At 47.7% G+C, this 23,847-nt stretch overlaps 13 protein-coding genes across 13 annotated transcripts in view; 9 read left to right on the top strand and 4 right to left on the bottom strand.

The window, feature by feature from the left end:
- Window positions 1–812: 812 nt before the first annotated feature.
- FOXG_03591 (uncharacterized protein) lies at window positions 813–2,210 on the top strand (the record flags this gene model as incomplete). Its single annotated transcript, XM_018381370.1, has 1 exon — window positions 813–2,210. One exon carries the CDS (start codon window positions 813–815, stop codon window positions 2,208–2,210), a length of 1,398 nt encoding a protein of 465 aa, XP_018237840.1.
- A 192-nt stretch (window positions 2,211–2,402) lies between these two features.
- Window positions 2,403–2,681, top strand: FOXG_18592 (uncharacterized protein; the record flags this gene model as incomplete). Its single annotated transcript, XM_018398721.1, has 2 exons — window positions 2,403–2,437; window positions 2,483–2,681. 2 exons carry the CDS (start codon window positions 2,403–2,405, stop codon window positions 2,679–2,681), a joined length of 234 nt encoding a protein of 77 aa, XP_018237839.1.
- A 3,982-nt stretch (window positions 2,682–6,663) lies between these two features.
- On the top strand, window positions 6,664–8,115 carry FOXG_03589 (uncharacterized protein; the record flags this gene model as incomplete). Its single annotated transcript, XM_018381369.1, has 1 exon — window positions 6,664–8,115. The coding sequence occupies one exon, from the start codon at window positions 6,664–6,666 to the stop codon at window positions 8,113–8,115; it is 1,452 nt and encodes a 483-aa protein (XP_018237838.1).
- A 375-nt stretch (window positions 8,116–8,490) lies between these two features.
- Window positions 8,491–9,562, top strand: FOXG_03588 (ubiquinone biosynthesis protein coq-4, mitochondrial). The gene is made up of 2 exons (XM_018381368.1): window positions 8,491–8,757; window positions 8,814–9,562. The coding sequence occupies exons 1-2, from the start codon at window positions 8,529–8,531 to the stop codon at window positions 9,458–9,460; spliced, it is 876 nt and encodes a 291-aa protein (XP_018237837.1). The 5' UTR covers window positions 8,491–8,528; the 3' UTR covers window positions 9,461–9,562.
- Window positions 8,500–10,326, bottom strand: FOXG_03587 (programmed cell death protein 5). Its single transcript, XM_018381367.1, has 3 exons — window positions 10,274–10,326; window positions 10,132–10,220; window positions 8,500–10,079 (listed from the first exon to the last, which is right to left on the bottom strand). Exons 1-3 carry the CDS (start codon window positions 10,295–10,297, stop codon window positions 9,803–9,805), a joined length of 390 nt encoding a protein of 129 aa, XP_018237836.1. The 5' UTR covers window positions 10,298–10,326; the 3' UTR covers window positions 8,500–9,802.
- FOXG_03586 (uncharacterized protein) lies at window positions 10,327–12,449 on the bottom strand. The gene has a single exon (XM_018381366.1). The coding sequence runs from the start codon at window positions 11,974–11,976 to the stop codon at window positions 10,579–10,581; it is 1,398 nt and encodes a 465-aa protein (XP_018237835.1). The 5' UTR covers window positions 11,977–12,449; the 3' UTR covers window positions 10,327–10,578.
- Window positions 12,450–12,638: 189 nt separating this feature from the next.
- On the top strand, window positions 12,639–13,837 carry FOXG_03585 (uncharacterized protein). The gene is made up of 3 exons (XM_018381365.1): window positions 12,639–12,884; window positions 12,942–13,117; window positions 13,165–13,837. The coding sequence occupies exons 1-3, from the start codon at window positions 12,704–12,706 to the stop codon at window positions 13,363–13,365; spliced, it is 558 nt and encodes a 185-aa protein (XP_018237834.1). The 5' UTR covers window positions 12,639–12,703; the 3' UTR covers window positions 13,366–13,837.
- A 32-nt stretch (window positions 13,838–13,869) lies between these two features.
- FOXG_03584 (asparaginyl-tRNA synthetase) lies at window positions 13,870–16,080 on the top strand. The gene is made up of 4 exons (XM_018381364.1): window positions 13,870–15,050; window positions 15,118–15,383; window positions 15,432–15,740; window positions 15,791–16,080. Exons 1-4 carry the CDS (start codon window positions 14,013–14,015, stop codon window positions 15,870–15,872), a joined length of 1,695 nt encoding a protein of 564 aa, XP_018237833.1. The 5' UTR covers window positions 13,870–14,012; the 3' UTR covers window positions 15,873–16,080.
- A 170-nt stretch (window positions 16,081–16,250) lies between these two features.
- On the top strand, window positions 16,251–17,231 carry FOXG_03583 (uncharacterized protein). The gene is made up of 2 exons (XM_018381363.1): window positions 16,251–16,546; window positions 16,673–17,231. The coding sequence occupies exons 1-2, from the start codon at window positions 16,389–16,391 to the stop codon at window positions 16,914–16,916; spliced, it is 402 nt and encodes a 133-aa protein (XP_018237832.1). The 5' UTR covers window positions 16,251–16,388; the 3' UTR covers window positions 16,917–17,231.
- On the bottom strand, window positions 16,870–18,939 carry FOXG_03582 (uncharacterized protein). Its single transcript, XM_018381362.1, has 4 exons — window positions 18,556–18,939; window positions 18,453–18,505; window positions 17,214–18,398; window positions 16,870–17,165 (listed from the first exon to the last, which is right to left on the bottom strand). Exons 1-4 carry the CDS (start codon window positions 18,632–18,634, stop codon window positions 17,121–17,123), a joined length of 1,362 nt encoding a protein of 453 aa, XP_018237831.1. The 5' UTR covers window positions 18,635–18,939; the 3' UTR covers window positions 16,870–17,120.
- Window positions 18,940–19,062: 123 nt separating this feature from the next.
- Window positions 19,063–20,485, top strand: FOXG_03581 (uncharacterized protein). The gene is made up of 2 exons (XM_018381361.1): window positions 19,063–19,319; window positions 19,364–20,485. The coding sequence occupies exons 1-2, from the start codon at window positions 19,200–19,202 to the stop codon at window positions 20,357–20,359; spliced, it is 1,116 nt and encodes a 371-aa protein (XP_018237830.1). The 5' UTR covers window positions 19,063–19,199; the 3' UTR covers window positions 20,360–20,485.
- Window positions 20,486–22,915: 2,430 nt separating this feature from the next.
- On the top strand, window positions 22,916–23,590 carry FOXG_03580 (uncharacterized protein; the record flags this gene model as incomplete). Its single annotated transcript, XM_018381360.1, has 1 exon — window positions 22,916–23,590. One exon carries the CDS (start codon window positions 22,916–22,918, stop codon window positions 23,588–23,590), a length of 675 nt encoding a protein of 224 aa, XP_018237829.1.
- A 190-nt stretch (window positions 23,591–23,780) lies between these two features.
- The window catches only part of FOXG_03579 (uncharacterized protein), a gene marked incomplete at both ends in the record, with an annotated part of 1,985 nt that continues 1,918 nt past the window's right edge, over window positions 23,781–23,847 (bottom strand). The window contains one exon of the mRNA XM_018381359.1: window positions 23,781–23,847. Within this exon, the coding sequence (XP_018237828.1) occupies window positions 23,781–23,847 (67 nt within the window).

The raw sequence follows: 23,847 nt of genomic DNA, 5'->3' as shown, positions 1-23,847 counted from the left end.
GCTTTGCTATTTTAATCGTAAGAATTGACCCAGAGACTTTAGGAAACCACGATATAAGCCCATTAATTCAGTTAAATATCATTGGATAATCGTGATTCGAATATGTAGTTGCCGTAAACCTCATTATCTTCACAATGCAGCTTAGGTTTGCCATTTCCCGGTTCCTGTCAAAGAAAGGCGAACAATCAGTCTTTCTCAATTTGTTCAGAGAATTACAACCTACAGTTCATTCTTCTAGAAGTTTGTGTCTGCAATTGTCATGCATGTTCTCTCCTCTCTGACACGGAGACCTGCATTGGAACAGCATTGAAAGCCTGGTCCCCCTTGAAGGTCCCTATATTGCATAAAGCTGTTCCAATGCAGTGATACGTAAAAGCTGGTGGAATCTGCAATTATCGGCAACTTGCAGATCCCTTTATTAGGCTGGTGGCTGTTGGTTCAAAACGCCATTCAACCTATCCGCCCTTTGCCAAGGCTAACTGCAAACTCTCTGAGGCAAACATTTGTTCAGGGTCTGTGCTGGGCAATGGGACTCGAGTCCGTCCATGTTCGAGCTAAAGATGTTGAACAAAGAAAGTGTTTAAAATATCACATGTGTCGACTAGTGAAAGTTATAGGTTGTTTGTTCCAGGTCAGCACATGGTGTGAAGAGATTCAATGGCCTTTGATCTATAAATACCTAACTCCACGGCCCAAGATACAAGACTCAAGACCCAGCAACCGCCAGCTTCAACTCAATGGGCTCTAGTGATCCCATACTTACATTGTCAATCAAAAACACTGCAAATCTCAACTCCCCTCACTTCGCCAATATGTCGACCCCAGAGGATTACTACTCGGATGAGTGGACAGACACTGATTCAGAAATCAACTCAGACGACCTCACGGACATCTGCTCAGGTGACGGCTCAGATGCTGGTCCAGACGCTGGTTCAGATAATGATTCAGACGCCGGCTCAGAGCTTGATCGTGATGTTTTTGGCCCTCTCGTTGACATTAGCGAGGAGTCCATCATCGCTCTGGCCACCAGAATCGCCAGAGATGTGCTTCATGTTCTCCCAGGCAAGGCAGAGCTTCTTAAAACAGTTTCCGGGTCTTACAACATCGTCCACATTGTGCAGCTGGAAACCTTCAAGCTCGTTATTCGAATCCCCGCTACAGGCTGGGGTGATGGAATGACAAAGGTAGCAGAAGATGCCCTTTCATCGCAAGTCGCAACAATGCGTTTCATCAAAGAACAGACTGGAGCGCCTGTGCCCGAAGTGTACAGCTGGGACCTAACCAACAACAACGAAATTAGTGCACCTTTCATCTGCATGAGCTTTGTTACCGGAGAGACCGTGTCTAGTGTCTGGTTCAAAGACTCAATGGATGACGAGGCGCGAGAACAGTTTCGTCTCAACATTCTGACCAGCATCGCAGCCATCATGGCCAAATTCTCTTCCATGACTTTCGACAAAATGGGCTCCCTGATGCAAGCAGAAGACGGCTCTTTCTTTCTCGGCCCAATGTTTGAGTGGGTTGAAAATGACGATGACAGTGTGCATGCTAAAGCTACGCGCACCTATTTCTCAATGGATGAACTTCTCGCGTGCAGCATAGAGTCTGGACCTACGGGCAATGTGTGGGATCGCGCAGAGGACAAGTTTCTCAAAGTTTTCTTGGAAAACTCACCACTTCTTCATTATCATTCTCGATTTGTTCTCTGCCCGCCTGATTTTGACTCCCAGAACGTTCTTGTGGACGAAAAAGGGAACGTAACAGGTTTGATTGACTGGGACCATTGTCAGACAATGCCGCCTCACCTCGGGTACGCCGCTTATCCAGGATGGCTCACTAGGGACTGGGACCCTTTGATGTATGGCTGGCCCCATTACCAAAAGACTGAGGATTCGCCAGAAACCCTGCAAAGATATCGGGAACACTACAGCAAAGAGATGTGTAAAGCTTTGTCGGGGCAAGGAGACTGTGGTGTCACACAAGACAGCCATATTGCTGAAGCCATCGCCATTGCAGCATTGAACTCTATGAACAGGCTGGAAATTTGTTGCAAGTTTGTCCAAGTCGCTCTAGGTCTTGACAAAGACGACGCTATCAGTGTTATTTTGGATATTGGAGAGGATGAGTATGACAAAGGAAAGTGGAATGTGTTGAAAGACAAGCTGAAAGCTTTGGTCTGCCCCCGAGCCACACCCTCGCGAGAAGCTTGAATGAAGTTCAGATAGGAGACAAAGACGTCTAGAGAATTGATTTATGTCCGTTTCTGTTCTGTATAAGTACTGCCTTAAGATGACCCGAGAAGATAGTTCTAGTCACAAACCATATCGCGATCATTTGAATCATCATATCTGCGAAGACAGATACTCGACTACGGTTATATAACTGACCATTGAACCTCCATTATGGGATGCAAAAAGAGAGAAGGAAAGCATCATTGGTAAGTAAAGCCCCGGATGGATGACTACAGAAGTTAACAAGACAGCCCCGTGTGCAATGAAAGTGCCAAAACCCGATGTGTGAAGAAACAACATCTCGCCATCTGTGGTGGATGTAAGAAGGCCTTTTCAGTGAAGCACAATCGTCGGTGCCCCTTTTGCTTGGGAAAGGATACCAAAGAGGAAAAGAGACACGCGAAGGAGGATACCATCCAGGAGGAGGAGGAGGAGGAGGAAGAAGAGTGATGTACAGTATATGATATATGAACGAAGAGAAGGAAGAGAAGGGAAGCAGGGGGGAGGGAAGAGAGCGATGTGCAGTTCAGGATATTTGGGTATAGAGTGGCTTAGTGTGGACTACCAGTAGTTTCTGCACTGAGCAGGTTTGCTGGAGCGAGTATCTTTCTTGCCTTTTGTTTTGATATTACAATTGATTTTTGTACGGGTATTAGACCTGTAATCGTTTTGCTGTGACATAGCTTTATGTTAAGGAGTTACTGGAAATAGCTGGAATTCATCAAGGCTTTCGGACGTCATAGATACAAGTTCCATTGTTCTCAACGGGCTGGGTTAGCTGCACCCAGTAACACGTCAATTAAGATCAAGGCACCAATTAACTCTGTTTGAATGAATAATTGGTACTAATGAGCTGAACCTTGGTTCATTGGTTCTGTGTCTGCCTTGAAACCCCGAGGGATAGTGTCTCCTCCACGAAGTCTTTGGACTTAATTGTGGCTCTAATTTAAGCCCCGCGTAGTATTTCTGACATGTAACTTTTAAATAGCAGATACGAATCTTTTAGATTGAAAGAAGCGAGGTTTCAGAATAGGGGAAGTGATAAGAGAACAGAAAGAAACTGGAGACACCCCCTTGATTGGACAGTTACTGAAGGTTATTTCGATCAACCGGAGCTTCTTTTTCAGATATGAAAGTGAGGGTTAAGCGATTAGAAACAGATGGGACTATCTTTTAGAGTTAGTACTTTGTGAGGATGGATAAGGCCAGACACTGAAAAGTTGTCTCTACCTCTTTGGAGGAGAAACATTGTTCTCCAGCAAGGCAAAGGAAGTTGTCAATGGTGGTACTCTTTCTCAGGGGTACCGTTAGCCTTGGCACTTGAAGAACTCAGATATAGCTTAGAAGCCATGAGGAACATACAATCTATACAAAGTCACAAGTTGATAGCTGTAGCACACACCTTTGTGCAAGAGAGGTGGTGAGCAGGCTACTTGACAAGTCGTATGATATGCCTTAGTCCCTTAGAAAACTCATAAGCTTTTCAGCCGAACTCTCATTAATTGACAGATGAAAAATAAATAGCCCAAACGGGGAAGAAACACTGCTATTGATTGACACACGCTGGTCTAATATTACAAGTGGCCTGTTTGTGTCTTACTGTCCCTGATCTTAACCTTGCACTCCCGAGATACAGTTCTATTACATGTGGGAATAATTCTGAGTTTCCTGTAACGAGAGTTAAATTGGGTCGGTATTCCGTGCAAAGTTTTGTGTTCAACTGGTGTAGAGATCTTGACTTCGTAGCTTGGAGCGTTGCTGTGCAGACCTCACTGAACTTGGCCTCATGCTGTGGAGGTATTATAATGATGTTCTTTGGTTGCGTGTAAGATAAGAGATAAAACTCAAGACTAATAATGAACTAGATATCCTTTCTTTAACACCTTCCTTTGGAATTAGATGTCTCCTGTGCAAAAGTGTCTGGCTCTTTTGCCGTGCTCCACAGAATAAGCGTTCGTATGAGACCCAGTAACACAATGAAGTTAGAACACGATTAGGTTAATTAGCTCACGATAAGCGAAAAGTATTTATAAATACACATAACTTTAACGGTTTAGATAGTATCTGATGGCCCATGACTTAGCCTGGATTTTTGAGTATCTCTAGATGGCAACAAATGCGTTCTAAAGAGCGCCAGCCATATCTACCTCATACTGACGTGGGGTGAGACTTTATTAGCTAATATACTGGTTGTCTTCCAGCCATTTGTGAGTTCCCTCGAGTATGTATGTCGTTCCCGAAGTTTGACTGCAGAATACCTAGCTTCACTTACGACACAGCATAGGAGAATATTTACAGTTGCTAAATAAGCTCTTAGCTCTCAGATTTGACCCAACACATGCGCATCCAACTTTCGAACCATGCTTCAGGTAATCGCCAAGAGTTATGAAGCTCACAAAAGCTTCTTTCTCGGGGGTTATAAAAGGCTTTGGCAAGCCGGTCTTTTCGTTGTTGTTAATTCTGCTCCCTCGATCTTCCATGACTCGAAACCCCGCTACAATAAAAACGCTCATCACATGTAAGTCTCGCTTGGGAAGAGGAGGAGAATACCGAAGACTAATGCAGCTTCTAGTACAAAGATGCTTCCATTTTTGTGTAATGAGATTTGGGACCTTGTATTCTCCAACTTTGAGGATACCATAGATGTAGATGATGGATCAGATCATGGCCTGTATCCATTCCCCAGAGACACTCATATTCCAACTCTTAAATCACTGTGTCTTGTCAGCCATCGGTTCTACAAATTGGCCAGGCGAAATCTGTATCATACCATCTCGAGTGGAACATTATACGGCCAACAGAATAATACAAAGATGTGTTTACTCGCCCGTACGCTCCTCTTAAACTCAGAGCTCAGGTCAGAAATCCGTGCGATCGATCTGAGTTCCTCAGGAAACTGGAAAACTCCCTTGGTCAACAGTGAGTTTTGGCCATCAAGCATTGAACGCGTTGAACCTACTCAACTCCGAGACTTGCTGAAGGAAGACATAGAAAGATACTCTGCCACTGAAGCTGGGACATGTTTGCTTCTGACCCTCATGCCAGACCTTCGGATGGTCGTATTGACAGACCCCCGGACAAACTCCAAGGCACTGACCTGGATCCTAGGGGGGAAGATGAGGACTCCCCAACCTGGCACTGAAGATCGACCAGAATTAGTTGCGAACTACCTCGGTCAGCTAGAAGAAGTTCACTGGTCGCCAATACAGACCATGCTAGAAGATTCGGACAATTGTAGCACGGAATCTTTACTACTCCTTCCCAACATCAAGCGACTCTTCCTATCACCTTTCGAACCCACCTTCACTATTTGTCATCCCGTAGTTCCAGACTTTCAGAGCGGGCTACAGAGTTTGACAATCGACGGCTGTGTGATCAGACCGGCCTTCCTACAGTACAATCTTTCTCGATGCAAGGCCTTACAGTACTTGGACCTGGATCTTACAGATTGCTACGACATAAAGGCAGTGGATTTGAAGGTGAACCTGCACAACTTTGGAAGCGTTCTCAGAGAGTTTGGACAAGATCTTGTCAGCTTAAGGTTGAGATTTTACGACTGCGAAGAGTACGCCCAAGGCAAGATTGGCTCTCTAAAGGGACTTAAGCGCCTCCGACACCTTTCAGCTCCAGTATTTGTGCTTGTCGGTGTATGCGAGGACGCAATCCCACTACCGGAAGTCTTGCCTGGATCAATTGAGACGTTTGAAATGCATTTTGTGGATGAGTATGGGCTGGCAAATAGCGACACTCTGGGAACAAAGTCTGCTGCGAACGACGACCGAGTGGTTCACTTACTTAACAACAATCAATTGCCTAAGCTACAGGAAGTTGTATATGGTTGTTATATGGACGGCCAGGACGACAGGCTCACTAACTTCACTCAAGTTGAGGGCTGGAGTGTCAAGAACGAGGCACAACTACGGCGCTCGTTTGCCAGAGAGCCATTTTCTCGGAGGATGGAATTAGTACGCGGAGAATAGAGTGGAGATTGGTTCACCCTACCTACCTAATGAGATAATGAAACTATGGCTTAGAAAGAGATGATCAGTTTGAGGAAAACCAAACAGACTGTTGTGTGACAGATACATTACATCACCTACATACGAGTACTCGGTGTGAATATACTGAGTTATTTCAGCTGAGAAAAGAGACAACTTGAGACGGAGCAGAAAGGGTTTTAATTGGCAAACCTGCAAGGTATCATTCCAGACTACGACAATAGTCTTGATTCAAGCCACAGCCTGCTCGTGCATATCATGGTACTCTTGAGGATACCCTACCTATCGTGGGTTACACAACATAAGTACCTCACAAAAGTACCTTTTGTACTTAAGTACGAGCTGGCAGCCTGATCCCCTCCGATGCCATTGGCATCTCATCTTCTCTGCCCTTATTCCATTCTACCCCAATCACCACCTCAATCACCATCACCATGCTGCTGTGCGTGCCCAATGAGATTTTAGCTCACATATTTTCCATCATTGAGTGCGAGGATGTGGAAGGCGGATGGGATACCAAATCCTCATACTCGGCACTCTTGTCTCTGAGCCGCGTTTGCAAACGATTCCGGGTGATTGCGGAGTTCTATCTCTACCGAAACATTTTTCTCCTCGAAGACGACGCTGATGAGAAATGGCTGCAGTTTGCAAGAGGCCTGCAACGGGATCCTAAGCGAGGTCTCACCACCAGGAAGTTCTGCTCCCAGAGATATGATCCCATGGCGCCTCCAAACTTCCTCCGCTTCCTGACCAAGTATTTCCTGAAATTTTCCTTATCACCTGATCGTGATAGAATCCCCCCAGGTCTCAGGTCTGTCATACAGCACGAGTTGGAATCCAGAATATACAAACGGCCATACAGAAGTTTGCGAGTGCTTCTCTTGCTTCTCATGCCAGATCTGAGACACCTCGAGCTGACCATTACCGACCTAAAATCCACGCCGTTTCTTTTGAATGGTACATTCGAAAGTGACGAAGACTACGGTTGTTATGGTTTTGAGACCAACGAAGAAAGCCCGAGCTATAAAGGTATCCCCAACATCTTCTTTTTCCGGCATCTCGAGTCGGTAACTCTCAGATCCTATGACGACAACCTGGGCTCGCCAATACGGGGGAGAACATTCAGTGGCATTCTAAACCATCCATGTGTCAAGGCCCTGAGACTTGACGGCTTTGCAGTGTGGCACTGTACCTGTATGAGATTGAATTGGGGCAAGGCGCCCAGCAACCTGACAAGGCTCGACCTTGACAACTGCATATTACAGCCCACGTCCCTCAAACGCATTTTGGAGAAGTGCAGAAGCCTTACCCATCTCAATATGGCCCTCACAGGCTTTGGAGACGTGAAAGATCCCACACACAATTTTGAGGACTTTGGCATCGTTCTCAGAGAGCATGGGCGGAATTTGGTCGAGCTTTCAATCACGAAACCAATGTGGGATCCTCACATCGCCGATCCGTTTAACTTCATCGGACCTCTCAAGGAACTGACGGTTCTGAAACATCTATCCATTGGCAGGCTCAACTTTGTTGGGCCCATAGATGATGATACAAAGACGGACATAACGATACACGACGCCCTTCCTCAGTCCTTGGAGACTCTCACCATTGAAGCAGAGGTGGCGGGTTGTTCGTGTGACTTGTACAGAGTCAGACAGACGGAGGAGCTAGTTTGCAACATGCTCACGTATGAACAACTCCCGCCGGGCTTAAAACAAATCCACATGAAGATGCCACCGGGGCCGGAGGCGCGAGGTTATGAAGTGAATGAAGCTGCTGAACTTGGGGGCTGGCGAATCGGGAAAAAGGGTCTATGGGTGCGGAGAAGAGGAGAGGAGGAGTACGGAGTGATTCAATTCATCACCAGTGCGACTTGGGCTGGGTAAGGTAGTTCTAGTACAAAAACCCTCGTATATCTCATTTCAATTACACAATCAATATGAAACCTTCAATGATCCGATTATCTTCTCGTAGTTTTTACCTTTGCTTCAAGGGTTGTGATCGAGCCTGGTTACAGTGCAGAGCCAAGGTATCACCCAACACCAGACATTGTAAGCCTAACTAGACGTTCATTCATTATTTCCGTCGACTTACCGAGATATTAATAGGACCTACACAAACTCGGTTATTTCCGTCGAACTAAATCAAATTGAATATACAGTTCCACCCAAGAAACTTCAGCGCTGATTCGTTCTGGTCTCTCGGTAATTCTTGAAGCTGAGTCATGGCCTAACCCGTTAGATCATCACCAGAGCTTAAACATCGAACCACTGCCATCATCCTCAGATAACGAGCCCAAATGGAGAGCGCACTTCCTAAACTAAGGTCAATTGGATCTGCCCGGAACGTTAGCACATTGATACGGGCAACATCTTGTGCATCCTGCTCGTCTTCGTCACCGAGGAGCTTCACAAGCTTAAACCGCCCCCCACCAAATTACCCAGGCCATGTTCCTCTAACGAGAGTTGAGCGGGCTGGGCTGGCCATTGGAGCCAGCGTCATGTCGTTTTTCGATCCCTATCGTCATGGTATGTGGCATGGTTTCTTGCGAAGTCCTCTTGTTTCCCTAGCTGACCCCCCGCAGATCTCATCGCTGCTACCGGCGAAGCCACTGCCACACCCTACTTTATCTACCGCCTGCGCGACGCCATGCTCGCCGATCCAACCGGCCGTCGTATCCTCCGAGTTCGGCCTCGGATTTCTTCCAAAACCCTCTCCCTCGAAGCTCTGCGCGCACTACCCGAAAACTCCGTTGGTCGCGCCTACGTAGGGTGGCTCGATCGCGAAGGCGTCTCCCCCGATACCCGAGCTACAGTGCGGTACATCGACGACGAAGAGTGCGCATATGTCATGCAGCGATACCGCGAGTGTCATGACTTCTATCACGCTTTGACTGGTCTGCCCATTGTGCGCGAGGGTGAGGTTGCTCTCAAGGCTTTTGAGTTTGCGAATACTTTACTTCCCATGACGGGATTGAGTATCTTTGCGGCTGCTACCATGAAGAGGAGCGAGAGACAGCGATTCGCCTCGATATATCTTCCCTGGGCTCTGAAGAACGGGGCACGGAGCAAAGAGGTCATCAATGTATTCTGGGAAGAGAGACTTGAGGATGACGTTAGTGACTTGAGAAAAGAGCTGGGTATTGAGCAGCCGCCCGATATGAGAGACATTCGAAAGAGGGAGAGGGAAGAGAAGAAGAGACTCAAAGAGCTGAGAGAGCAAGGACTATAGTTCTCTGCTGGTTTTCTTCCATCCGACTTCTCGTGTAATACTTGTACTCTACTGTATCAAAGGTCAAATTTAGGATTGCCAATTAGCGTTATTATGGAGGCCAAAATTACTGCGCCAGGATTCCCGACCTGTGAAGTCAATTGAATCATGCACATCATCAAATCGTACGAGTAGAAAACCCAGATGTTACCCTCAACGTCTGAGGAAGACCTCCCAGATTCTGCACCGAGCCATCACATTCATTTTGTTTCCTTTCACTCGAGACAGAAAAGCAGGTCCCGCCCACGAATTTGCCTTATTTCCTCGCTCTGATCTTCAATTTCATGGTATCACAAGCACCTCTTACAGATCCAAATCGTCATCATCGTCCCACGCCTTGCGTCTGCTCACAACAATCTTCTCCTCCTCCTTGCTCTCCGACATAGCGTTCAGAAGCTCCTTGAGTTGCGCTTCAGTGACCTTCTGTCGAAGTTGGCCGGTTTGTGCAAGCGTGATAAGTCGGTTCTCGATATCGGCGGCACGCTCCTCTTTCACAAGTCGGATACGACCTAGACGGTCGGCGGCTTCGGGATGGAGGATCTGGTTGAGGATGTGTTGGCGAGCATCATTTTGCTGTTGCCTATTCAAGGTCAGTAAGACAATGTCGTACGGTATGGATCGAGACAACTGACTGGCGCTGCTGTTGTTGTTCCTGACCAGAAGAACCGCTTCCACTGCCACCAGCTTCGGCCTTCAGTTGCTCCAGACGAGCTTTTCGTAACTGCGAAGAACATCAGTGATGGACTCCCGATAAAATCCACAAAAGTGAGCCACCTGTTCTAACTCTGCGTCATCCATGATCTTGATACGTGACGTTCTTTAACGATTTGGTAAGTCGCGAGATCAGCCTGACGCCGCGGGGTTGCTTTGCACATCGTCGGAGGGGCACTTGGGTTACGTAAGCAAAATCAAGCAACACATTAAACATCATGATACTGTTGATTTGGTGTCACATATTCTGTTAACTGAGAGAGTTGTTGAGTGTCTTTAGTTCGAATAGTTCAAGTGCTAATGTGAAAATCTCCAACCATATATAGAATGCCCCAAGCGCCAAAAATGCAATTCGTTAATACCCTATTCTACAAAAGAAGGCCATTTTTCAGCATGCGCTGCTGAGTCTTCTTCCTAACATCGTTTGGCGATGCCTCCTGGACTGGAATGATAGACCGCAACTTTTGCTGTTGTTCAATACGTCGGGCCTTAATCATTTGAACCATCAGTTGATTTGTTGGTGTGTCTATGCCGAGAATCCTAGCCCGCTTCAAGAAGTATCCGTTCTGATAGTTTATATCTGTTTGTAGACCCTTGTTGATGCGTGTCAGCAGATCACTAGGGGCGTTGCTCTTGCCAGTAATACGGCGGTAGCAGAACTTCTTGAGGCCTTCTCCGCGGAGGAACTTTATGAGGTCGGGCGAGTCTTGGACCTCGGGCATGTTCTCCGTCACTAGAGCCATTTCCCCCAGAAGCTGATTCATCATCTTTTGAGCATTTCGATTTTCCAACAGACCTTGGTATGGGAGGTCAAGGAGCACGCAGACGGGCTCAACAGCAGCCGTGAACATAATGGAAGGTAGTTTGAATCTTAGCCAGTGCTCATAAGTACTGAAGGTTGTGTTGAGCTCTTTGACCCTTCTCAAAGAATGCATCATACTAGGCTGCTGCTCAGCGGGGATGTAAAGCTCCTTCTCCGCATTCAGTACCGGATCGGCCTTGGTGAAGACTGTTCGCCCACTCTTGAACTGCTTAACAGAATCCCTGTTCCGGTTGAAACCGAGCGCGTGGGACATATGACCCAAGTAAAAGTTGGGTTCAGGCTGGGTTCCGTCAAAAATTTCCTCGCGGACCCGCTCGAGAACTCCCATGCCGTCGTTGAGAAGACAAATCGATGTTTTATCGTCGATCCGATCTTTGACTGAGACGATCGCCTTGACAGCTTCAAAGCCACGGCCGGTAACTATCAACTCATCGATGTGCGAGCGGTCAGATTGAGGTACAACATCGTCCTCGGGCATGGCTGCATTCTTCTCGACATATGCATTCTTCCTCGTTCGTTCAGGTTGAACCTTTTCGACATTTCGATATCTTGACTTGGGCATCTCGCGAAATGGCACCGTCTCAACGGAATCATAAACACTACATAGAGCGTGGGCGATGAATCTCGATCTTACATCTTCGCCCAGGATATGAATTTTATGTACGGGTCCAGATTTCGCTGCTTCAGCTGGAATGACGACCGAGGGGACGTAGAATTGCGACGAAGGGCTTGTTGATGTAGGTGTGACCGATCCGGCTTGGATACTAGAGCTTTGCCATGGCCGTGATGGCGCACTGCCGAGTTCTGGGGGTACGGCCTCTGGTTTCTTCTGTTCTGTCGGAGGCACTGCCGAAGCAAAGAGTCGTGTATAGCCGAAATTAGGGCTATTTCGGAGCCATCGGGTCGATTTCCTCGCTATTTGAGCGGTCGCCCGCGGCTGCATTATAATTGCCAGCTTGACGTTAGTAATCGTGTCGTCGTGGAGAGAAAAGGTGGCTCAGAAGCCGAAAGATCGAGAGTTTAATATGTGCACGCGCGCATCCAGACTCGAGCGAGAGGCGATGGAGGCTAGCCTGTGGGACTCGGTTTTTGGTAAGTCTGATTAACGATACGTCGGTTTCTTATCTCGTGAGTTCATGAAGGCGTTGAGTTGCGTTGGAGCTGGTGATGTCGATACTAAATTGGTGATGCGTTGAAGAATGACAGAGGCGAGTCCGTTTTTTCCCTTTAGCTCGACTTAGACCATGGCCAATTAGAGTAACAAGAGCCCAAGTTTTCGATCTTCAATAGTGGGGTTTAAAAGCATCAATAATTGGCCAATGAGTGCTCGGCTCCGATATCGTTTGGTCTGATGCTGAAATTAGTGATGCTGAAGACTACACAGCATGAAAGAGAAATGCAAGTAACAGAATTCGTGTACGGAGTTCGCTGAAAGAAATCCACAATTCATGAAGAGCTTACACTTTCAGCATTCTTTTGTTTTCAGCCTGGGGATGTTCTTGGCCTGCGGTACCCTTTAGTTGCATCACTTCGCTTCATGAATGCAAGAGCCACTAAGCCTTATTGGGTCTCATGGTTGACAAGTTTCTGCGCCTGTGCGAAGTCTTTCATGCGACGACGTGAACATCGCAACATTGCGCCTCTCAACATTCCTAATCACAAAATCCAACATGACAGACGTCAAGGACATCACACCGGATCTTGATCGGCTGGATAATCAGCTCGATGATCTCGAAGAAAAGCTACAGCCTTTGTTGGGCAACCTCGAAGGCATGGCCTCCCAGTTGCCCCTATTAGACAAGGCAAAACTGTTCTCACTCACAGCTTACGCGATCGAATCTCTAATGTTTTGTGAGAATCCTTGAACCCGACGCGACGCCACATGATCAATACTGACATTCGTGATAGCATCACTGAAATTAAATGAAGGCAATGAAGCTCAAACTCAAGCCGTTCTTACTGAACTCAAGCGAATCCAGCAATATTTTGGAAAGATCAAGAACATCGAGTCTCCTCCGGAGCCTGAAACGCGTACTTTGACCATTAACCAAGAGGCTACCGCGCGTATCCTCAAGGCGGACCTGGTATGTAGCCGCGAAGTCACGACAGATCCAAGACTGACATTTTACAGGGCGACAACAAAACAATCAGCAATAAGCTTGCCGAAAAGATTGCAGAGGAACGAGCCAAGGCACTGCTCAAGTCTGTCGAGAACCGAAAAAGACCAGCAGAGGAGTCGCCTGTCCCATCTCAGCCCAGCTCTTCTGCCGAAGGAAAAGATAAGAGCAAAAAGAAGCAGAAGAAGAACAAAAAGAACAATTCAAAGAACTGAATTGAAACTTAGCAGTATGCCGATGGGCCAAAGGGTTGGAAAACGCACAGAAGTTTCGCGCCGACTATTGATGGTCGAATTCAGAGCGTGCAGATTCAGGAGGAGGCTTACGATGATACCCAGATTGTGTCAGGCAAATAGATGGCTGGGGACCTACACGGCCCCCTTGAAAAGTTGAATTCACTGGGCATGGCGTTTGGGAATTTGGGATTGATTTTTTGATTTGGGGAGATAGTGATGAGGCAACTACACCTAGACATCAGACTCTTCTGAAACGCAGCTTGCTTCCGAAATTTGCTTTCTTGCGGGATACAATGAACTTTGCATCCAGAGGGGGCACGAATATGTGTTTCAATTGGCAAAGGCTTGTAAAGTTAAGATAAGGCATCAAAATTACAAGAGCTTCTGACTGGATGGCATCTCCCTTGTCGTCCGGCATCGCATTAGATTTATGGTAAAGTTGAGCTCTTATCGCTTTAATACGTGGAAAGATAAGACAGAGGTGACTAACAATTTTTCACCCCACCATTATCGGACGTGAGTCAAGGGGAACAATCGCGGGGCACCACAACCCCTCCAAGTTCCAACCCAAGGCCGCGATTTCTGTTTCCGCATCGATTGAAGCAGAAAACAAAGCACAGCACAAAATGGCGGTTATCTACGTCGACGAAGAAGCCGGAAGCGATCTCCCCGAGATTCAGGGCACTGAGGCCGCCCCCTTCAAGACTCTTCTTGAAGCCTACTACCGCCACGGAGCCGAGTCCGAGTACCAGGTCAAGAAGAAGGACGATGAGGAGGGGTACAAGCCTGCTGCCAAGTCAGCCCTGAAGAAGGCTGTCGCCTACGCTGCTCAGCAGAAGAAGAAGGCCGAGGCTGCTGCTAAGCGAGCTGAGAAGGATGCTCAAGACGAGGCCGCTCGTTTGGCTGTTCTCGAGGAGGCTAAGAAGCTGAAGATCACTAACGACCCTTCACTTCCTGAGCCTGTTGCGATCAACCTCCAAGAGACCGACCCTTCAAAGATTGGTACACTCCGAAAGAGCAAGGATGAGCCTACTGAGGGAGTCAAGCGCGTCTCCGTTCAGGGCCGTGTCAACCGTGTTGCTAAGCAGGGTGGTCTTATTTTTGTAACCCTGCGCCGCGGTCTCAACTTCATGCAATGTCTGCTTTCTGGAGATCTCTCCAAGACCTATGATGCTCTTACCCTTTCGAGAGAGACCTCTCTCGAGATCATTGGTGAGCTTTGGGAGGTTCCCGCCGGTGCTCACGCCCCTCTCGACCGAGAACTTCGCGCCGACTACTTCAGAGTCATTGCCAAGGCCCCTGGTGGTGATGAGGCCTTCACCAACTTGGTTCCCGTTGACGGTGACACCAACACCCTCATGAACCTCCGCCACCTTACCCTCCGCCACGAGAAGCCCGCCGCCGTCATGTTCGTTCGCGACATCGTTGAGGATGCTTTCCACACCGTTTACAATGAGTTGGATGTCAAGAAGGTCAGCCCTCCTGCTCTTGTGCAGACTCAGGTCGAGGGTGGTTCTACTCTTTTCAAGTTCGACTACTATGGCGAGACCTCATACTTGACTCAGTCCAGTCAGCTTTACCTCGAGACTGTCCTACCTGTCCTTGGTGACTGCTACTGCATTGAGAAGTCTTTCCGTGCTGAGAAGTCTCTTACCCGTCGCCATGTAAGTACCCCTATATGGAAGCTAGCCAGATATTATATCCGAGTGACCGCATCTAACTTTAATGCAGCTTTCTGAGTACTCCCACGTCGAGGCTGAACTGGATTTCATTACCTTCGACAACCTCCTGGACCATCTTGAGCACGTCATCTGCCGTGTCATCGACCTGACCCTCGAGAACCCAGTTGCCGCTGAGGCTATCAAGAAGTACAACCCTGACTTCGAGAAGCCTTCTCGACCTTTCTTGCGCATGCGATACTCTGACGCCATTGATTGGCTGCGAGAGCGTGGTATCAAGAACGAGGATGGCAACGACCACACCTTTGGCGACGATATGTAAGTGTTTCGCAAATTCTGAATGCACACAGACTGACTGGAGACCAGTGCCGAGGCTGCTGAGCGCAAGATGACCGACGAGATCAACCGCCCCATCTTCCTCACTCACTTCCCTGTCGAGATCAAGTCCTTCTACATGTCAAGGGCTAAGGACGACCCCCGCGTGACCGAGTCCGTCGATGTTCTGATGCCTGGAGTTGGCGAGATTGTCGGTGGCAGCATGAGAATTTGGGACTATGAGGAGCTCATGGCCGGTTACAAGCGAGAGGGCATTGACCCTACAGGATACTTCTGGTACACTGACCAGCGCAAGTACGGATCTACTCCTCACGGAGGATACGGTTTGGGAGCTGAGCGGTACGTTATCTGGTACTTCTATGCTTCGATATATACTGACAACTGTTTAGATTCCTGGCGTGGCTTCTCAAGCTCTGGACTGTGCGAGAAGCCTGCTTGTATCCCCGATATATGGGCAGATGCACACCGTAAACGATGCGCTTATGAGATGTATAACGAAAATGGAGTACAGGGCTTTGATATAGTAGAACAGACCGCTCTAGAGTTAACGTCTAGAATGAATTTGCGAGACTGCTTTACTCACCGTTTGTTGCATTGACATTGACACAAGACTTATATCCGATAGTGAAATGCCCGATATCTCCGCTGTTGAAAGCGGTCGTAATCAATCGTAGCCTTCACTAACCTCATGAGGTGTCCACTAAAAAGTTGCCCAGCGGCTGTCAACGGAAGGTCCTGGAGTGCTCTGGACCCCTGGCGCTTGGGGGAATGCCTCTACCGAGGCCCTACTGGCCAATCTTCCCCATCCCTCGTTGAAATTTGCCCCTCATGATTGGCTGCTTTCATACGTGCCTCCGAAATCCGTGCCTCCGGTATTCTTCTTTCCGATCTTTCTCCTCATAACTTAACATCTTGGAACTTTGTTCTTCCAATACCAGCATCACATCACCAAATCTTCCGCCAAAACCTCACAACACAACAACCACAATGCCTCGTCAACGATCCGTCGGCCGCGCTCCTTCGCGCCCTGCCGCCACCCACGCTGCTCCTCCCGCCGCCGCTCACCCTCCTGCCCAGGCCATGCCTCCTCAGGCTGCCGGTTCTCAGGGCCCTGGACTGTTCGGTCAGATGGCCAGCACTGCTGCGTAAGCATCCCCTTGCAAATCTACAACAATTGGTGTCTTCGGAGTTCCAAGTTCCGGGTGGAGCAATATACTCCAAAGCACCTGTAGAGCTCATACTTCGAACACGTGTAGCTAACTTGTTCTCAGCGGTGTCGCTATCGGTTCCTCAGTAGGCCACGCCATCGGCGGTCTCTTCTCCGGCGGTTCCTCCGAGGCTGCTGCCCCCGTCCAGGCTCAGGCCGCTCCCCAAGAGCAGTCCTGGAACCAGAACAACTGCGCTGGTGTCGCCCAGAACTTCACAAAGTGCATGGATGAGAACAACGGAAACATGCAGATCTGCAACTGGTACCTTGAGCAACTCAAGGCTTGCCAGGCCGCCGCTGGTCAGTAAGCATGGACGAATTAGAAGTTAAAAGAGAACAAAAGGGACTTGATATCACTATGGGAAAGGAAACAACACCGGGGATATATATCTCCTGACAGCGTGCATGCATATAGGAATCTGGCGGGGAAATACTACTGTTACATCTCAGCACTGTCAATTGTACAATACAACAAAAAAAGACATTACTCCCACTCAAATTGGGAAACCCCTTCATTCATCTTTCTCCTCCTCTTCGGGCCGTGGCTCAAAGTTCAGCTTTGTCGTGTTAGCAAGTTCCATACAGAGTGGGATACTGAATCTTACCGAATTTCCATTGTACAACTGTTGATCTCTTTGCTGATCTCTGCGATTCTGGAATGACTGAACACGCTCTTGAGAACTGCCCGGCGCATCGCTCGTAGGCCCTCGGTGCCCAGTGCGCTCATCACCACCCCCAAAAAGACTGAAAATCCATGTGAAAATGCTGAGAATAAATCCAATGACTCTCGAAACAATGCCCTGTGAATCATCGTAGGCGGTCGTAAACTTCTTGACGGGAATAAGCACCAATGTCGAAGACGGAAAAAGGCCGAGATCTCCTAACGGCTTGTCCTCCTCAGTCTCATCAATATTCTTATTGGGTAGAGGTGTGAGGACCTGCTTGAAAGTGTATGGCTGCGAGCCATCGCCTCTACTTTCATCCACCCAATGTCGGACCTCCTTTAGGTGCGCAGTCGTCTTGAAGCGATTCCTCAGTGTTGATCCATCGAACAAGCGGACTTGAAGAGCTGTTATCGCGCCAGACTTGGAGGTGCTTGACAGCTTTGTCTCTGGTGCGCTCACTAATGATGCTGCAACGTCGCCACCCTTGAGGTTATCAAGTTTCTGCTTCTCACGCTGCTCGGCACGTAGGCGTCGCTCTGCCTTGTCGTCTTCGATGCGCTTGAGAATCCGCGCTTTCTCCTCTTGGTCTTTCTGTTTCTTCTTCCTTACTGCCTCAGCTTGCTTGTGAGCTCGGGCGTTGTCCGTATCCATACCAGCTTCGGCCTCAGCTTTGGCTTTCTCTTTCGTCCTTGCGCGTTCCTCCTTCACCTTGCGCTCATTCTCCTCCTTTTGGGCTTGCAGCCTGGCGGCCCTCTCAGCCAGTATCCGACGAACGTTTTCTGACGTTGAAGGAGCCGCTGTTGGTGGAGTGCTCTGCTGTTCTGAAGCTGCGGGTGTCTCTGTCTGGGGCTGTGGTGGGCTGGCCTGCTCTGGTGCCGGGGTTGGTTGGGTTGTAGCTGGAGCCGGAGCTGCAGGTGCAGCGGTGGAGTTAAAAGCAGTCTGAACTCTCCGCAAGAAATCCTCTTTGCTGGTCCCTGGTGTGATGTACTCCTTCAGCTCTCCATTCTTAATGATAACAACAGTGGGAGTCCGTGGTAGAGGGAAGATCTGAGCTAGATATCCGGCTTCCTCGGACCCAGCTTTGAGACGGAGCGCAATAGAATGCTCCTTGAGTAAGTCGCTCAACTACACCGTAATTAGCCCCATCACATATGATCTGCAGATTTTCGTAATCCCTACTGTATCATCGACCAGAAACTCATTTTCCCATTGTGTGCTCTCGTCGCTTTCATCTAAAATGCATGTGAGTTATTGCGTGGGTCAGGGTGATGACAAAACATACCTGTCACGAAACATAGAACAAGTTTCTGCTGACTGACGGCTGTCGAGATGCCTTCCTGAAGGGTTCCCTCATAAAACATGGTGAGCTATGTTGAATATGAGAAACTCTTGGCTTCAATTATGGAAAAGTTGAAAATAGTGGGTGAATGAGCGATTGTGAGCAAGATAAAGTTGCGACGTGTTGTCAAGGTTGGAGTTGTCTTGTCTTGATTTCTACTCCCTTGAGACTTTGTGAATATTTGTCATGTAAATAAACAACAAATACGTCTTAATTAGTTGTGTAGCAAGTAAATTGGACGGTTAAATAAGTAAAGCAAAAGGTTACTGGCAAGAACCAACTCCGATCATGTCTGGTTAAACAAGGCTTGAATGGATTTAAACCAAGCCATCATGAGTGAAGGCAGCTATGAGAGCTAGCTATGACGCTTATGGCATCACGTGGCCGTAGCTTCAGCGCCGACCTTCGGGTTTCGGGGGCTTACTCAGCGGTATTGAGCTCGCCATCCAGTAGAAACTTTGCAAAGGATCTAACATGGGAGAGTGAATGAATGAGTCAAAGGGAATGGACATATAATTTCTACAGATTTGACTTGACTTATCTTTCCACTTTCCAACTTCTCCTAGTGAGAGTACATTTGGCGCAAAATGCTCATTGATCCTGCTTTTCTGCCATGGGCAGAAAGTAAAGGAGTCAAACTAAAGGGTGTTGAACCTCGAATTCTTCCAGGTCGAGGTATTGGTATTGTCGCAACTCGCGATATCAAGGTGAGGAACAAGTCTTCTTTCGGAATTATTCTAATATTTCCAAGCCAAATGAAACTATTTTGAGTGTGCCAATGAAGGCACTTCGCACTATTGACACAGTGCCAAAAAACATCACCGAAGCCCTTCAAGGAGTCTCAGTTCATGGCATCCTGGCTGCTGAAATTGCTCTTGACAAAAGTGATGACTTTTCTGTATGGAAAACTGTCCTGCCAACTCGGGAAGATCTAGAAGCCGGTGTGCCCATGATGTGGCCTAGTGAACTTCAAGCCCTTCTACCCAAGAGGGCCAAGGATATCCTGGATAATCAGAATACTACATTCAGGCGCGAGTGCGAAATTGTCCTGAAAGCATTCCCAAAATTGACCAGGGATGAGTACTTATACTCTTGGGTTCTCATCAACACCAGAACCTTCTACAACAGCATGCCCAAAATGAAAAGCTACGCTCATGCTGACCGACTAGTCTGCATGCCAACAGCCGACCTCTTCAATCACGCTGACCAAGGATGCAAGCTCGCCTATTCAGCCCTGGGATACAGCGTTCAAGCGGACAGAGTCTATCACCAAGGTGAAGAAGTCTACGTATCGTACGGGCCACATTCAAATGACTTTCTCCTTTCCGAATACGGTTTCATTCTGGATACAAACCGATGGGACGAGGTCTACCTCGATGAAGTGATTCTTCCAAAGCTGAACAAGACACAGCGTGCCGACCTTGAAAGTATCAATTTTCTTGGAAGATACACTCTCGATTACCAGACATTAGGCTGTCATCGAACCCAAGTCGCTTTGCGAATGCTATGCTGTACACAAAGGCAATGGCAGCGGTTCTTTGATGCTCAAGACGAGGGGCGTTCGTCACAGGCTGAGGTTGATGAATTATTGTTGACAGCACTGAAAGATTTCTTGAACATCATCGGAAAGACTCTGGACGATATAGATGAGGTAGAAGGTGGTTCGAGTAGCCAGCGGGAACTCTTGCGGCGCAGATGGCAGCAGATTGAAGCCATGGTGACCAAGACAATAGATACACTTTCATGAATCTTTCCGTACCTATCCGAATAGCGACGTTGGATAATGCATAATCGTGGTTCCATTCTGTAGCTCAAATAATGCTGCGCATGGTGATAGCATTTCTGTGTAAATTGAAAGGAACAGTTGGGCCAGTTTCATGCCTGTTAACCTAAAAAGCTTCACTATCAATCCCCCTCTCATGGGTTCAGGAACTCTGTTGTTTCCTGGTATTTTCTGAAGGTTTGCAAAGTGTCTGCCTTCAGCTGTGCGTATCGTCATCATCGTTGTCTCCTCCAAGTGGACGCGGACAACCATCCTTGACTTCAACCACTTGCACCCAATCTTATCTCGAAAGTACGCAGGCCAGCGTTTTGTATATTGTCCCTCTAGTCTTAGGCTCTCTATTCCCAGTTTCGAAAGTCCCGCGAGGGCCTGAGCAAAAGCTATATCCGTTCCCACGTTTTCTTCCCAGAGGTTGTTATATATACCTCGCCACCTGACAACTACGCTCTTCAGATTCGGTGTTGTTTCGGGCAGGATGTGGAAAAGGTGCATCCACGAAGACTGGTCACAATTAGGTGGTATGTAGATATCCAGATGTTGAATCAGCCTTGCGTTTGTCTGCCCGATTTGATCCATGAATCGAGACATACAACTCGCCCCGTTGATGCGGAAGATGTTCTGCGAGTAAAAAATTGGAACCGCTTGATTGTAAATTTGATTGCATGTTTGTAGTATTGCTGGTTCCATTGTTCGCTGCCGTCGATCGTGAAGTACATTGAGCATGATTAACTTCTCATAACCGTCTCCAACTGCCCAGGATGGGTGATCACTTCGGTTAAATCGACTGACGAGAAGCAAGACATATATTTTAAGCGGATTTCAACTGGCAAGTCGAGTAATCCGCATCTTTGCTTCATTTTGGGTACTTTATTGGGTGTGGTACGTTTCTGAAAGCATCGTGTTTCCACTCACGAGGTGGGTTAAGCATCAAGATGTTGATGAATGCCTCGGCAATGGCTTTTCCACTTACAGATCCAGTCATTTGGGCACTTCTCTTGGGCTCGAAGTTGTATACTGTTTCGCAAACTATATCGCTGCATATTTCTATATTGGATCTGAAGCTTCTCAGCTCAACGCAGTAGTCGAGAAGTCAAGAGACGAGCGAGTGAGTTCAGTTGTGATTCATTGTCATTGACAGATTTATATGACAGGGGGTCAATTAATCCGCTCGAAATATACCCACCGAGATAGGTAGGTAAGTAGCAAAGATAAGTCAAGATCAAGCTACTGCCGGTTATGCAGTTTGCAGATCACAGATCGCAACCTAAGCTCTTAACGTTAACCATCACTTATGCATACCCGCACTTGGTTCCTGGAGCGGTAATAACACCATCCGGCCCAAACGATCCGGCCCCGTTTGCAAGGTTGTCGGCCGTCAGAAATCTATGCCACAAATGGCGATGTTTGGGGGTCGTTTTCACATGTCTCAACAGACAGAACCCATCATGTAAAACAAACGTAAAGACCAAAGGAAGAAAAACGTAGTCTCCCTCTTGTCGTACCACAATAGATCCCTGTCCGGTACTTGCTAGTGTTTGTCATTGGTCCATGGCCGCGGTTACATTTTGGCTAAGTAGACTTAGTATAAGCGCTATATAATAAATAGATGTCGTACGATAAGTTCGGCCATCTCCTACAGGCAACAGGTGCAGGTCGTTTGGGCTCCAATGGTATGGGAAGAAACTCTCCAGGCCTCAATACTAGATATGCTCAGAAGTTAGTTTGCTTCCTTTTCCTTGATACCAACGTCAAGTTCATACAAATTTGTCACTGGCTTTTCTCGAGAGTCAAGGCAATTAACCAGATGCTAGCAAAGACTCAAGGCAACACTTGTTCCTCTCAACAAGCATCCTGCCAGTTGTCTTCACTTACTTAGGCTGGTGTTATTGGGCACTTCAGACGCCGTGTAAATGATCTCTATCTGCCATATTTGTCTTGTTTGGCTATATCACTTGTAAATCATCATAAGGCAATCCTGTTTGAAGAGCATGAGGCTGCAGCAAGCACCTGGTGACAAGCCTGAGACCACACTCTTGTTTGGCTGTATATGCAAACCGTGAGGAAGCAAGTAACGTTACATGATAGCCTACACTATATATATTCGTAACTCTCCTTGTTCAACGTAAAGTCTCCAATACTTGAGACTTATACTCAACGGGAGTCACTAACTTGTTTGAGCTTGACAACATTCACACTGTGCCTTAGGCAGTTCTGAAAGAAGCCGCCTTTAGTGAGAGTGGAAACATCCATTGGCCACCTTTACGGGAATATCGAATAGTCTAAGCCAGAAAGAGCCTCAGTTGCAGAACAATATCATATCATTATTGTTCGTACAAGAAGAGTCGAGAATTGGTGATAGTGACCAGGGTAATCCTAGCTGATTCACATCCCCGCAAACCTTAAGCCACCGACATCACTTGATTGCATCTCCTCTCTTGATATCATCTCAACTCTATCAGACAAGAGGCCAAGGACTCCAAGACTGAAGACTGAGACTGACAGCCAACGACTCATTTCACTATGGCCGCTTGCACCACCTGCAACAAGGAAGAACCTGCAGTTCAGCTCAGGCGGTGTGCCAAGTGTTCCACCACGCCATACTGCTCTCGGGAATGTCAAAAGGCCGACTGGAAAGCCCACAAGAAGATATGTGGAAAGCAGGCAGATTCATTTGCTAATGCCAACGTCCATGATCCAGACGAAATGAGCCAGTCCCCAAAGAAGGGACTGGAGAAGTCTGTTCCCAACCCCTTTACTCGTCTCGATAACGGTACTTACCTGCACAACCGTCCTGAGAAAGACGTCTATCGACTTCTGATTGACACCTATCGTCTCCGTATGGACGACATGTACAACCTTGAAGGTCAAGCTGATGGAGACAGTCTCTACGGCGGCGCTTCAGACGGGCTTCGGGGTTTTCAACGTTTCTTACGACAAGCATCAGTTCGAAGAGGAGTACTTCCTTCATGGTGGACGCCAGAGAAGCAGCAGGAGTGTGAGGTATTAGGAATGGACTCGAGTCAGTGGCAGAACTTGACGAGGACGACGAGGAAGCAGGAGATTATCGACTATTATGGGGATCCTCGTTTTCCTATGCAGTTGCGTATGCTTGGAGAGGCTGTGTATCTGAGCGCCCCTGGAGGAGGTGATGGTTCACAGATGAGAAAGATGATGGCTGCGATGGAGGGAGGTTGAATGGAAAGGATGAGCATGATGGATGCTTCGTCGTTCCGTCGCTGAGGGTGTTAGAGCACATCTGGATCGAATGTTCTGCAAAAGTTGTATATGGTATACGTCTCACTATGTCAAAAAGTTGACCAATATTTAGTTCTGCGCATATATTGACGGGTTGGTGCCCAGCACAAATCCTAAAAACCTTCATGAGTCAAACAGTCAAACTCAAAAGTTGTTCTCCATCCATACTCCCTGGAAGATCCCAACTCGGTCCAGGA

Source organism: Fusarium oxysporum, chromosome 8 (genome assembly GCF_000149955.1).
Source record: "Fusarium oxysporum f. sp. lycopersici 4287 chromosome 8, whole genome shotgun sequence".
NCBI lineage: Eukaryota > Fungi > Ascomycota > Sordariomycetes > Hypocreales > Nectriaceae > Fusarium > Fusarium oxysporum.
The sequence above is the reverse complement of the archived record's forward strand: the minus strand, read 5'-3'. Positions and strand labels throughout refer to the sequence as shown.

Coding starts and splice junctions, on each gene's coding strand:
- FOXG_03587 (XM_018381367.1), bottom strand. CDS start 10,297: ATGGATGACGCAGAGTTAGAACAG. Junction 10,221..10,273: donor ATGACGCAGAGTTAGAACAG/GTGGCTCACTTT, acceptor TGTTCTTCGCAG/TTACGAAAAGCTCGTCTGGA. Junction 10,080..10,131: donor GAACAACAACAGCAGCGCCA/GTCAGTTGTCTC, acceptor GACCTTGAATAG/GCAACAGCAAAATGATGCTC.
- FOXG_03582 (XM_018381362.1), bottom strand. CDS start 18,634: ATGTTTTATGAGGGAACCCTTCAGGAAGGCATCTCGACAGCCGTCAGT. Junction 18,506..18,555: donor TGTTCTATGTTTCGTGACAG/GTATGTTTTGTC, acceptor CATGCATTTTAG/ATGAAAGCGACGAGAGCACA. Junction 17,166..17,213: donor AGTTGTACAATGGAAATTCG/GTAAGATTCAGT, acceptor AACACGACAAAG/CTGAACTTTGAGCCACGGCC.
- FOXG_03584 (XM_018381364.1), top strand. CDS start 14,013: ATGGCGGTTATCTACGTCGACGAAGAAGCCGGAAGCGATCTCCCCGAG. Junction 15,051..15,117: donor AGTCTCTTACCCGTCGCCAT/GTAAGTACCCCT, acceptor ACTTTAATGCAG/CTTTCTGAGTACTCCCACGT. Junction 15,741..15,790: donor TACGGTTTGGGAGCTGAGCG/GTACGTTATCTG, acceptor ACAACTGTTTAG/ATTCCTGGCGTGGCTTCTCA.
- FOXG_03586 (XM_018381366.1), bottom strand. CDS start 11,976: ATGCAGCCGCGGGCGACCGCTCAAATAGCGAGGAAATCGACCCGATGG.
- FOXG_03583 (XM_018381363.1), top strand. CDS start 16,389: ATGCCTCGTCAACGATCCGTCGGCCGCGCTCCTTCGCGCCCTGCCGCC. Junction 16,547..16,672: donor CAGATGGCCAGCACTGCTGC/GTAAGCATCCCC, acceptor ACTTGTTCTCAG/CGGTGTCGCTATCGGTTCCT.
- FOXG_03588 (XM_018381368.1), top strand. CDS start 8,529: ATGGAGAGCGCACTTCCTAAACTAAGGTCAATTGGATCTGCCCGGAAC. Junction 8,758..8,813: donor TTTCGATCCCTATCGTCATG/GTATGTGGCATG, acceptor GACCCCCCGCAG/ATCTCATCGCTGCTACCGGC.
- FOXG_03581 (XM_018381361.1), top strand. CDS start 19,200: ATGCTCATTGATCCTGCTTTTCTGCCATGGGCAGAAAGTAAAGGAGTC. Junction 19,320..19,363: donor TCGCAACTCGCGATATCAAG/GTGAGGAACAAG, acceptor AATATTTCCAAG/CCAAATGAAACTATTTTGAG.
- FOXG_03585 (XM_018381365.1), top strand. CDS start 12,704: ATGACAGACGTCAAGGACATCACACCGGATCTTGATCGGCTGGATAAT. Junction 12,885..12,941: donor GATCGAATCTCTAATGTTTT/GTGAGAATCCTT, acceptor CATTCGTGATAG/CATCACTGAAATTAAATGAA. Junction 13,118..13,164: donor GTATCCTCAAGGCGGACCTG/GTATGTAGCCGC, acceptor GACATTTTACAG/GGCGACAACAAAACAATCAG.